This window comes from Panulirus ornatus, chromosome 73 (assembly GCF_036320965.1).
Source record: "Panulirus ornatus isolate Po-2019 chromosome 73, ASM3632096v1, whole genome shotgun sequence".
Taxonomy (NCBI): domain Eukaryota; kingdom Metazoa; phylum Arthropoda; class Malacostraca; order Decapoda; family Palinuridae; genus Panulirus; species Panulirus ornatus.
Window position 1 is genome coordinate 12082161 of NC_092296.1, and position 13663 is coordinate 12095823.

The 13663-nt window shown below is 41.9% G+C and overlaps 1 protein-coding gene across 1 annotated transcript in view; it reads left to right on the forward strand.

The window, feature by feature from the left end:
• spn-E (spindle E) overlaps positions 1-13663 on the forward strand; it is a 504859-nt gene that overhangs the window by 385012 nt on the left and 106184 nt on the right. Inside the window, exon 14 of the mRNA XM_071660992.1 lies at positions 10156-10297. Within this exon, the coding sequence (XP_071517093.1) occupies positions 10156-10297 (142 nt within the window). The remainder of the gene's footprint in view (positions 1-10155; positions 10298-13663) is intronic.

Here is a 13663-nt window from a genome sequence, read left to right on the forward strand (position 1 = left end):
TAAACAGAGAAGAGGTAGTGAAAGCTCTTCGGAAGATGAAAGCTGGCAAGGCAGTGGGTTTGGATTGTATTACAGTGGAATTTATAAAAGAAAAAGGGGGTGACCATGTTGATGTCTGGTTGGTAAGGATATTCAGTGTATGTATGGTTCTTGGTGAAGTGCCTGAGGATTACCAGAATCCATACATTGTGCCATTGTATAAAGGCAAAGGGGATAAAGGTGAATGTTCAAATTACAGAGGTATAAGTTCTTTGAGTATTTGTGGGAAATTGTATGGGAGGGTTTTGATTGAGAGGGTAAAGGCATATACAAAGCATCAGATTCGGAAAGAGCAGAGTGGTTTTAGAAGTGATAGAAGATGTGTGGGTCAAGCACTTGCTTTGAAGAGTGTATGTGAGAAATTCTTAGAAAAACAGATGGATTTGTATGTAGCATTTATGTATCTGGAGAAGGCTTATTATTGAGTTGGTAGAGATGCTTTGTGGGAGGTATTAATTAACAGAGTATATGGTGTGGGAGGTAAGTTGTTAGAAGCAGTGAAAAGTTTTTACCAAGGATGTAAGGCATGTGTATGAGTAGGAAGAGAGGAAAGTGATGGGTTCCCAGTGAATGTCTGTTTACAGTAGGGATGCGTGATGTCTCCATAGTTGTTTAATTTGTTTATGGATGGGGTTGTTATGAAGGTGAAGCAAGAGTTTTGGAGAGAGGGGCATGTATGCAGTCTGTTGTGGATGTGAGGGACTGGGAAATGAGGCAGTTGTTGTTCGCTGATGATATAGCGCTGGTGGCTGATTCGGGTGAGAAACTGCAGAGGTTGGTAACTGAGTTTGGTAAAGTGTGTGAAAGAAGAAAGCTGAGAGTGAATGGAAATAAGAGCAAGATTATTAGGTTCGGTAGGGTTGAGGGACAAGAAATTGGAAGGTAAGTTTGAATGGAGAAAAATTGGAGGAAGTGAAGTGTTTTAGACATCTGGGAGTGGATTTGGCAGCAGATGGAACCATGGAAGCGGAAGTGAGTCACAGGGTGGGGAAGGGGGTAAAGGTTCTGGGAGCATTGAAGGACGTGTGAAAGGCAAGAACATTATCTCGTAGAGGAAAAATAGGTATGTTTGAAGGAATAGTGGTTTCAACAATGTTATGTGGTTGCGAGGTGTGGGCTATAGATAGGGTTGTGCAGAAGAGGGAGGATGTGTTGGAAATGAGATGTTTTAGGACAATATGTGTTGTGAGGTGGTTTCATTGAGTAAGTAATGAAAGGGTAAGATTTGTGGAAATAAAAATGTTGTTGAGAGAGCAGAAGAGGTTGTGTTCAAATGGTTTCATCACATGAAGAGAATGAGTTAGGAAAGATTGACAAAGAGGATATATGTGTCAGAGGTGGAGGGAACAAGGAGAAGCAGGAGACTAAGTTGGAGGTGGAAGGATGGAGTGAAAAAGATTTTGAGCAGTCGGGTCCTAAACATGGAGGAGGGTGAAAGGCATACAAGGAATAGAGTGAATTGGAACGATGTGGTATACCGGATTCGACGTGCTGTCAGTGGATTGAACCAGGGCATGTGAAGCTTCTGAGGTAAACCATGATAAGTTTTGTAGGGCCTGGATGTGGAAAGGGAGCTGTGGTTTTGGTGCATTACACATGACAGCGAGAGACTGACTGTGAATGAATGTGGCCTTTGTTGTATTTTCCTAGCCCTACCTCGTACACACGTGGGGGGAGGGGGGTGCCATTTCATGTGTGGCTGGGTGGCGACAGGAATAGATGAAGGCAGCAAGTATGAATATGTACATGGTGCATATATTCCTATGAGTCCACAAGGAAAATAAAACATGATAAGTTTTCAAGTGCACTTTTGTGTAATTATCACCATCAGGGGAGACACAAGAGAGAAATATAACAGCTAGTTAAGAAAGAAATATAAGTCAGCTGATATGCAATGAAGAGATGTAGCTTGGATGCCATTTGGTAATCATGTGATTGTCCAGGACAGACAGTGAGCATATCATAAATTTATTATGTTGACAAGAAGGTAAATTGTTTACAAATTTTATCAACAATAAAGGTATCCAGTTTGTTTAGACCTTCACTAATATTAAGATTTTAATTCTTTGTGTATTTAATGATAGAAGATTCAATGATATTTCATTATGGTACTGGAGTTAGAGTTAATAACTGAGATGGCATCACTCCAGTCAGTGCAATGATCATAGATCTTGTTGATGTATGGTTCTTAATATGGTTTTCCTTAAAGTTTAAAAGTCCCTCTTCCATGTCTGCATGCTGTTCAATACTCTCAGGGCTCAGTTGGAGATGGGTTGATTTTAACATATAAAGAACTACAGCCTTTTGTGCTTAGTGAGGCACTAAAGGCTAAGGAGTTGAAGTGGAGTTCACCACTGCTGGAGACTCTTTTGACATGGCCACCCACATGAGGGAGTTTCTGGAGGGAACGGGCATCACAGAGACAGATAGAATTAGAATATTTTTGATAGAGGACTTTGTGATCATCAACATATTTTTCTGTATTCTCCTTCCCCTTTATCCTTGAAAAGAAAAAACTAGAACCTTATAGTACCATGTCCAGGGCACAGACTCCATTTGTTGGTGAATGATAAGGTTAGGAGCCCAGGAGTGACAGTTTACTCCACTGACATCGTAGAATTAGGTGGGTGTGGTATGATTGTGTGGTCTCCATAAAGTGCATTAGCCAACCTCAGAGATAGTATGATGATGAAAGAGCTTGGACCTGCAACAAATAACCCTTAGTTTAGAGGGTAAGACGAGTAAGATGATGTTTTAACCCCAATCTGCCACAAGTGTTTTATTAATACTGACAGAGAACTACCTTTGGAATAGAAATTGTCTTTCACACTTCATAACCAACATCTTTTTTCCCTTCACCCAGAACTGAAATATTTAACCTATATTCCAGGATTCCACATAACTTATTAGGCTGCAGCAGTTCTTCTTTCACACTCATTACAGAAGTGCATTTTCATAATAGAATTCTTTTCATGTTTGTGTGAATCATAAACAACCACCTTTAGCTAGACCACACAAAACTTAGCAAGGTGCTGCATCACATAATTATTTTGTGGCTGTTGGCAGCTCAAAGGTGGGTCATTTTGATAACTGTTCTCTCCCTACATCTTAAAGCTTTTGAACTCTTTACCCTCTCATGTCTTTCCCATTAACTGTGACCTGGCGTTTTTTTAAAAGAAAGGTTTTTCACTTCCTCAAAAATCAGTAAAAATACTTTTCCTTGTCTCATGGTGAGGTGCCTGAGGATTGGCGGAATGCGTGCATAGTGCCATTGTACAAAGGCAAAGGGGATAAGAGTGAGTGCTCAAATTACAGAGGTATACGTTTGTTGAGTGTTCCTGGCAAATTATATGGGAGGGTATTGATTGAGAGGGTAAGGCATGTATAGAGCATCAGATTGGGGAAGAGCAGTGTGGTTTCAGAAGTGGTAGAGGATGTGTGGATCAGGTGTTTGCTTTAAAGAATGTATGTGAGAAATACTTAGAAAAGCAAATGGATTTGTATGTAGCATTTATGGATCTGGAGAAGGCATATGATAGAGTTGATAGAGATGCTCTGTGGAAGGTATTAAGAATATATGGTGTGGGAGGCAAGTTGTTAGAAGCAGTGAAAAGTTTTTATCGAGGATGTAAGGCATGTGTACTTGTAGGAAGAGAGGAAAGTGATTGGTTCTCAGTGAATGTAGGTTTGCGGCAGGGGTGTGTGATGTCTCCGTGGTTGTTTAATTTGTTTATGGATGGGGCTGTTAGGGAGGTGAATGCAAGAGTTTTGGAAAGAGGGGCAAGTATGCATTCTGTTGTGGATGAAAGAGCTTGGGAAGTGAGTCAGTTGTTGTTCGCTGATGATACAGCGCTGGTGGCTGATTCATGTGAGAAACTGCAGAAGCTGGTGACTGAGTTTGGTAAAGTGTGTGAAAGAAGAAAGTTAAGAGTAAATGTGAATAAGAGCAAGGTTATTAGGTACAGTAGGGTTGAGGGTCAAGTCAATTGGGAGGGAAGTTTGAATGGAGAAAAACTGGAGGAAGTAAAGTGTTTTAGATATCTTGGAGTGGATCTGGCAGCGGATGGAACCATGGAAGCGGAAGTGAATCATAGGGTGGGGGAGGGGGCGAAAATCCTGGGAGCCTTGAAGAATGTTTGGAAGTCGAGAACATTATCTCAGAAAGCAAAAATGGGTATGTTTGAAGGAATAGTGGTTCCAACAATGTTGTATGGTTGCGAGGCATGGGCGATGGATAGAGTTGTGCACAGGAGGGTGGATGTGCTGGAAATGAGATGTTTGAGGACAATGTGTGGTGTGAGGTGGTTTGATCGAGTAAGTAATGTAAGGGTAAGAGAGATGTGTGGAAATAAAAAGAGCGTGGTTGAGAGAGCAGAAGAGGGTGTTTTGAAATGGTTTGGGCACATGGAGAGAATGAGTGAGGAAAGATTGACCAAGAGGATATATGTGTCGGAGGTGGAGGGAACAAGGAGAAGTGGGAGACCAAAATGGAGGTGGAAAGATGGAGTGAAAAAGATTTTGAGTGATCAGGGCCTAAACGTGCAGGAGGGTGAAAGGCGGGCAAGGAATAGATTGAATTGGATCGATGTGGTATACCGGGGTTGACGTGCTGTCAGTGGATTGAATCAGGGCATGTGAAGCATCTGGGGTAAACCATGGAAAGTTGTGTGGGGCCTGGATGTGGAAAGGGAGCTGTGATTTTGGGCATTATTGCATGACAGCTAGAGACTGAGTGTGAACGAATGGGGCCTTTGTTGTCTTTTCCTAGCGCTACCTCGCACACATGAGGGGGGAGGGGGATGGTATTCCATGTGTGGCGAGGTGGCGATGGGAATGAATAAAGGCAGATAGTGTGAATTGTGTGCATGGGTATATATGTATATGTGTGTGTGTGTATATATATATGTACATTGAGATGTATAGGTATATATATTTTGCGTGTGTGGACGTGTATGTATATACGTGTGTATGGGGGTAGGTTTGGCCATTTCTTTTGTCTGTTTCCTTGCGCTACCTCGCAAACGCGGGAGACAGCGACAAAGCAAAATAAATGAAAATAAATATTTTTTTTTTATTATACTTTGTCGCTGTCTCCCGCGTTTGCGAGGTAGCGCAAGGAAACAGACGAAAGAAATGGCCCAACCCCCCCCATACACATATATATACATACGTCCACACACGCAAATATACATACCTACACAGCTTTCCATGGTTTACCCCAGACGCTTCACATGCCTTGCTTCAATCCACTGACAGCACGTCAACCCCGGTATACCACATCGCTCCAATTCACTCTATTCCTTGCCCTCCTTTCACCCTCCTGCATGTTCAGGCCCCGATCACACAAAATCTTTTTCACTCCATCTTTCCACCTCCAATTTGGTCTCCCTCTTCTCCTCGTTCCCTCCACCTCCGACACATATATCCTCTTGGTCAATCTTTCCTCACTCATCCTCTCCATGTGCCCAAACCACTTCAAAACACCCTCTTCTGCTCTCTCAACCACGCTCTTTTTATTTCCACACATCTCTCTTACCCCTACGTTACTCACTCGATCAAACCACCTCACCCCACACATTGTCCTCAAACATCTCATTTCCAGCACATCCATCCTCCTGCGCACAACTCTATCCATAGCCCACGCCTCGCAACCATACAACATTGTTGGAACCACTATTCCTTCAAACATACCCATTTTTGCTTTCCGAGATAATGTTCTCGACTTCCACACATTTTTCAAGGCCCCCAGGATTTTCGCCCCCTCCCCCACCCTATGATTCACTTCCGCTTCCATGGTTCCATCCGCTGCCAGATCCACTCCCAGATATCTAAAACACTTCACTTCCTCCAGTTTTTCTCCATTCAAACTCACCTCCCAATTGACTTGACCCTCAACCCTACTGTACCTAATAACCTTGCTCTTATTCACATTTACTCTTAACTTTCTTCTTCCACACACTTTTCCAAACTCAGTCACCAGCTTCTGCAGTTTCTCACATGAATCAGCCACCAGCGCTGTATCATCAGCGAACAACAACTGACTCACTTCCCAAGCTCTCTCATCCCCAACAGACTTCATACTTGCCCCTCTTTCCAAAACTCTTGCATTTACCTCCCTAACAACCCCATCCATAAACAAATTAAACAACCATGGAGACATCACACACCCCTGCCGCAAACCTACATTCACTGAGAACCAATCACTTTCCTCTCTTCCTACACGTACACATGCCTTACATCCTCTATAAAAACTTTTCACTGCTTCTAACAACTTGCCTCCCACACCATATATTCTTAAAACCTTCTACAGAGCATCTCTATCAACTCTATCATATGCCTTCTCCAGATCCATAAATGCTACATACAAATCCATTTGCTTTTCTAAGTATTTCTCACATACATTCTTCAAAGCAAACACCTGATCCACACATCCTCTACCACTTCTGAAACCACACTGCTCTTCCCCAATCTGATGCTCTGTACATGCCTTCACCCTCTCAATCAATACCCTCCCATATAATTTACCAGGAATACTCAACAAACTTATACCTCTGTAATTTGAGCACTCACTCTTATCCCCTTTGCCTTTGTACAATGGCACTATGCACGCATTCCGCCAATCCTCAGGCACCTCACCATGAGTCATACATACATTAAATAACCTTACCAACCAGTCAACAATACAGTCACCCCCTTTTTTAATAAATTCCACTGCAATACCATCCAAACCTGCTGCCTTGCCGGCTTTCATCTTCCACAAAGCTTTCACTACCTCTTCTCTGTTTACCAAATCATTTTCCCTAACCCTCTCACTTTGCACACCACCTCGACCAAAACACCCTATATCTGCCACTCTATCATCAAACACATTCAACAAACCTTCAAAATACTCACTCCATCTCCCTCTCACATCACCACTACTTGTTTTCACCTCCCCATTTGCGCCCTTCACTGAAGTTCCCATTTGCTCCCTTGTCTTCCGCACTTTATTTACCTCCTTCCAGAACATCTTTTTATTCTCGCTAAAATTTAATGATACTCTCTCACCCCAACTCTCATTTGCCCTTTTTTTCACCTCTTGCACCTTTCTCTTGACCTCCTGTCTCTTTCTTTTATACATCTCCCACTCAATTGCATTTTTTCCCTGCAAAAATCGTCCAAATGCCTCTCTCTTCTCTTTCACTAATACTCTTACTTCTTCATCCCACCACTCACTACCCTTTCTAATCAACCCACCTCCCACTCTTCTCATGCCACAAGCATCTTTTGTGCAATCCATCACTGATTCCCTAAATACATCCCATTCCTCCCCCACTCCCCTTACTTCCATTGTTCTCACCTTTTTCCATTCTGTACTCAGTCTCTCCTGGTACTTCCTCACACAGGTCTCCTTCTCAAGCTCACTTACTCTCACCACCCTCTTCACCCCAACATTCACTCTTCTTTTCTGAAAACCCATACAAATCTTCACCTTAGCCTCCACAAGATAATGATCAGACATCCCTCCAGTTGCACCTCTCAGCACATTAACATCCAAAAGTCTCTCTTTCGCACGCCTGTCAATTAACACGTAATCCAATAACGCTCTCTGGCCATCTCTCCTACTTACATAAGTATACTTATGTATATCTCGCTTTTTAAACCAGGTATTCCCAATCATCAGTCCTTTTTCAGCACATAAATCTACAAGCTCTTCACCATTTCCATTTACAACACTGAACACCCCATGTATACCAATTATTCCCTCAACTGCCACATTACTCACCTTTGCATTCAAATCACCCATCACTATGACCCGGTCTCGTGCATCAAAACCACTAACACACTCATTCAGCTGCTCCCAAAACACTTGCCTCTCTTGATCTTTCTTCTCATGCCCAGGTGCATATGCACCAATAATCACCCACCTCTCTCCATCAACTTTCAGTTTTACCCATATTAATCGAGAATTTACTTTCTTACACTCTATCACATACTCCCACCACTCCTGTTTCAGAAGTATTGCTACTCCTTCCCTTGCTCTTGTCCTCTCACTAACCCCTGACTTTACTCCCCAGACATTCCCAAACCACTCTTCCCCTTTACCCTTGAGCTTCGTTTCACTCAGAGCCAAAACATCTAGGTTCCTTTCCTCAAACATACTACCTATCTCTCCTTTTTTCACATCTTGGTTACATCCACACACATTTAGGCACCCCACTCTGAGCCTTCGAGGAGGATGAGCACTCCCCGCGTGACTCCTTCTTCTGTTTCCCATTTTAGAAAGTTAATACAAGGAGGGGAGGATTTCTGGCCCCCCGCTCCCGTCCCCTCTAGTCGCTTTCTACGACACGCGAGGAATACGTGGGAAGTATTCTTTCACCCCTATCCCCAGGGATAATATACATATATATATACATATACACATACACACACATACACATACATATGCACATATACACACACACACACACACACATATATATACATATGAGAAAATAAATATATAAATAGCATTTATGGATCTGGAGAAGGCATATGATAGAGTTGATAGAGATGCTCTGTGGAAGGTATTAAGAATATATGGTGTGGGAGGCAAGTTGTTAGAAGCAGTGAAAAGTTTTTATCGAGGATGTAAGGCATGTGTACGTGTAGGAAGAGAGGAAAGTGATTGGTTCTCAGTGAATGTAGGTTTGCGGCAGGGGTGTGTGATGTCTCCATGGTTGTTTAATTTGTTTATGGATGGGGTTGTAAGGGAGGTAAATGCAAGAGTCCTGGAAAGAGGGGCAAGTATGAAGTCTGTTGGGGATGAGAGAGCTTGGGAAGTGAGTCAGTTGTTGTTCGCTGATGATACAGCGCTGGTGGCTGATTCATGTGAGAAACTGCAGAAGCTGGTGACTGAGTTTGGTAAAGTGTGTGGAAGAAGAAAGTTGAGAGTAAATGTGAATAAGAGCAAGGTTATTAGGTACAGTAGGGGTGAGGGTCAAGTCAATTGGGAGGTGAGTTTGAATGGAGAAAAACTGGAGGAAGTGAAGTGTTTTAGATATCTGGGAGTGGATCTGTCAGCGGATGGAACCATGGAAGCGGAAGTGGATCATAGGGTGGGGGAGGGGGCGAAAATTTTGGGAGCCTTGAAAAATGTGTGGAAGTCGAGAACATTATCTCGGAAAGCAAAAATGGGTATGTTTGAGGGAATAGTGGTTCCAACAATGTTGTATGGTTGCGAGGCGTGGGCTATGGATAGAGATGTGCGCAGGAGGATGGATGTGCTGGAAATGAGATGTTTGAGGACAATGTGTGGTGTGAGGTGGTTTGATCGAGTAAGTAACGTAAGGGTAAGAGAGATGTGTGGAAATAAAAAGAGCGTGGTTGAGAGAGCAGAAGAGGGTGTTTTGAAATGGTTTGGGCACATGGAGAGAATGAGTGAGGAGAGATTGACCAAGAGGATATATGTGTCGGAGGTGGAGGGAACGAGGAGAAGAGGGAGACCAAATTGGAGGTGGAAAGATGGAGTGAAAAAGATTTTGTGTGATCGGGGCCTGAACATGCAGGAGGGTGAAAGGAGGGCAAGAAATAGAGTGAATTGGAGTCATGTGGTATACAGGGGTTGACGTGCTGTCAGTGGATTGAAGCAAGGCATGTGAAGCGTCTGGGGTAAACCATGGAAAGCTGTGTAGGTATGTATATTTGCGTGTGTGGACGTGTGTATGTACATGTGTATGGGGGGGGGGGTTGGGCCATTTCTTTCGTCTGTTTCCTTGCGCTACCTCGCAAACGCGGGAGACAGCGATAAAAAAAAAAAAAAAAAAAAAAAAAAAAAAAAAAAAAAATTGATAAAGGCTTGCCCTTGATGGGGACTTTTGTCCATGACTGGAGTCTACAGTATGATAATAAAAAGATTGGTTACTGTCTACTGGGGAAGCGACAACATTCTCACTTGAAGTAACTACGTATCTCTCAAGGGATCTGTTTCTTATATCTTGTGTTACTTCTGTTGTTAACTTGCTCCTCATAGTCTTTACTGCAAACTAGCTAACAGACTTCTGTGACATATATAGTTACTTCATCATACTTTTGTCAGCAGCGGGAGCCAAATACTGTTCATAATTTTTGATGATTTTTTTCTTATCCTCACAGCATAGTGGATATGAATATGTTAGCAGTTGAGTGTATGCTGGCAGAATTAAAGCCAGCCTCAAAATCTGCAGATGGAACCTGGGGGTCAGATGCTACTGCCTGGTTCCAGGGCTACACATTAAATAAGGACTTTACTGCTCAGGTTTGCTTATGATAACTAGTATTTTAGTCCATTCCCTACTTGCAAGTATCTACCATTAGATAGAGTTAGTAAGTACAACTCATGTGTTGCTTGATCAACTGTACTTTTTTAAGCCATGTCATTATTTTTTTTTCTTTTTTAGTACTATACTTTGTCACTGTCTCCCGCGTTATGGAGGTAGCGCAAGGAAACAGATGAAAGAATGGCCCAACCCACCCACATACTAATGTTTTTACATACATGTCCACACACGCACCTATACATACCTATACATTTCAACGTATACATATATATATACATACACAGATATATACACATGTACATAATTCATACTTGCTGCCTTTATTCATACCCGTTCCACCCCACCACACATGAAATGACAACCCCCTCCCCCCGCACGCGTGTGAGGTAGTGCTAGGAAAAGACAACAAAGACCGCATTCGTTCACACTCAGTCTCTAGCTGTCATGTATAATGCACCAAAACCCTTTCCACATCCAGGCCCCACAAAACTTTCCATGGTTTACCCCAGATGCTTCACATGCCCTGGTTCAATCCATTGACAGCACGTTGACCCCAGTATACCACATCATTCCAATTCACTCTATTTCTTGCACACCTTTCCCCCTCCTGCATGTTCAGGCCCTGATCGCTCAAATTCTTTTTCACTCCATCCTTCCACCTCCAATTTGGTCTTCCACTTTTCCTCATTCTCTCCACGTCTGACACATTTATCCTCTTTGTCAATTTTTCCTCACTCATTCTCTCCATGTGACCCAACCATTTCAATACACCCTCTTTTGCGCTCTCAACCACACTCTTTTTATTACCTTATATCTCTCTTACCCTTTCCTTACTTACTCGATCAAACCACCCCCACCACATATTGTCCTCATACATCTCATTTCCAACACATCCACCCTCCTGCGCACAACCCTATCTATAGCCCACGCCTCGCAACCATATAACATTGTTGGAACCACTATTCCTTCAAATATATGCATTTTTGCTTTGTGAGATAATGTTCTCGCCTTCCACACATTTTTCAACGCTTCCAGAACTTTCGCCCCCTCCCCCACCTTATTGTTGACTCCCGCTTCCATAGTTCCATCCACTGCCAAATCCAGTCCCAGATATTCAAAACACTTCACTTCCTCCAGTTTTTCTCTGTTCAAACTTACCTCCCAGTTGACTTGTCCCACAACCCTACTGAACCTAATAACATTGCTCTTATTCACATTTACCCTCAGCTTTCTTTTTTCACACACTTTACCAAACTCAGGCACCAGCTTCTGCAGTTTCTTACCTGAATTAGCCACCAGTGCTGTATCATCAGCAAACAACAACTGACTCACTTCCCTAGCCCTATCATCCACAACAGACTGCATACTTGCCTCTCTCTCCAAAACTCTTGCATTCACCTCCCTGACAACCCCATCCATAAGCAAATTAAACAACCACGGAGACATCACGCACCCCTGCCACAAACCAACGTTCACTGAGAACCAATCACTTTTCTCTCATCCTACTCGTACACATGCCTTACATCCTCGATAAAAAACTTTTCACTGCCCTGCCTTTGAAGCCATGTACTCCTCATAATTTTCAGTCATGGGTTCGTCAAAAAAAAGATTTCAGTCATTTGCCTTCTTTCGAAAATTTCTGTGCCTGTTCTGTGCAGGTCTCTTACATCACTTTGTAACTGTAGTGTATCAGATTGTCAGTCTATCTTTTAGGCTAGATCTCATGTTTTTGTGTGGTAGCTTCTTGATTATTCCAAGGGATTATTGCAAACTTATTAGCCCCATTCATCATTGCTGAGATTCTTTTAGTTTAATCATAATTTTCTTTGATACCATTAGGCTATTGCTATGCTTGATTTATCATTTATCTTTCTATTCTTGCTTTTCATGCAGTAAGGATCAAGTTCTTTCAGTTGTTTATGATAATTCAGTCTCCATTCCATCAAGTTTGCTCTTGAAGTGTTTGTGTTTTTTCTAACGATAACTTGACATTCCTTTGATGGTGAGCAAACAAAACAACAGTATTCAAATTTGCCTTTCATAAATGTATTGAATTAAACTTTTTTATTATCAGTTTTCTGTAGCACAGGGAGAGTACTTTCTGTCACCCCAAGCAGTACTAAAAGGTAATTACATTAGGGGAACATGAATGGTTTTTTCACTCACGCAAGGATTATGGTCCACATGTACTGAAGATGTATGTATGCAGATACATGTGATAAACTTCTTGAAATACCATTGAAGATATCATTGAAAAAAGAGGGAAAGTGCCAAGGGAGCAGTAAAGGGCAATTGTCATATATTTTTCAGAAAGGAAACTGAGAAGAGGCATTGAACTACAAACCAGTCTTCCTGATGAGTAAGGTAGTGGAAAATATAATCAGAAAACAATGGATGACTTTCTCCTGTTAAGAAATTACCCAAGTGAGAGAGAACATTATGTTGAGGAAATGACACGTGTAACAAACCTTTTAGATTTTTGTGAACTCCCAGAAAGTATTTGATATTGTACTGCTTGTCTTACTGAAAGGGAAAAGAGGATGCATCTCAAAGGATCCTTCTCAAGATGGATGGAGGTCACTAGGGGATCCTGCTGGGTTCTGTTTTGGGATTGTAACTCTCTTTGGTCTTTGTGAATAACTTGCCAGAAGCTATGGACTCCTACTGCCTGAATATGTTTTCATATGATGCAAAGGTCATGAAGGAATTGAAAGGCAAAATGGATTGCATCAGCTTATGAGTGGACCTAGATTTGTTCTAATACTTGGTTGATGCAGTTGTCTGAGTAAATGTAAAGTAACAAGGATGGGACATATTGAAAGAAAACCTCAGTATGAATATTATTGAGCAGGAAATAAGCTTTAAGATTCTTTATGTGAAGGGTACATGAGAATTGACTTCATTCCAAACCTGTTGCTGAGTCCCACATTAAGAGAATCATAAAGGAGACAAACTGTCTGCTGGCAAATGTTAGAAAAGCTTTCAAATATATGGATAATGAAATATGTTGCAAGCCGTTCATATTCTACATAAGGCCAGTACTAGAATATGCATCAAAAGTTTGGTCATTGCGCCTAAAGAAGCACAAAGAGCTGATATGTACAGAGGAGGGCAATAAAGATGACATCAGAAGTAAGGAAACTGAGTTGTAGGGAAAGGCTGAAGGTCTTATATTTGCTCACTGTTGAAGATGGAAGAGTGAGAGGTAACCTGATCAAAACCCGTAAGTTTTTAAACCATATTGGTGTTGTGTATAGTGAAATTAAACAAGAAACTTGTTCAAGCAATAAAGAAGTACTTTTTGTAGTATAAGATTGGTGAATGATTGTACTAAACTGAACACA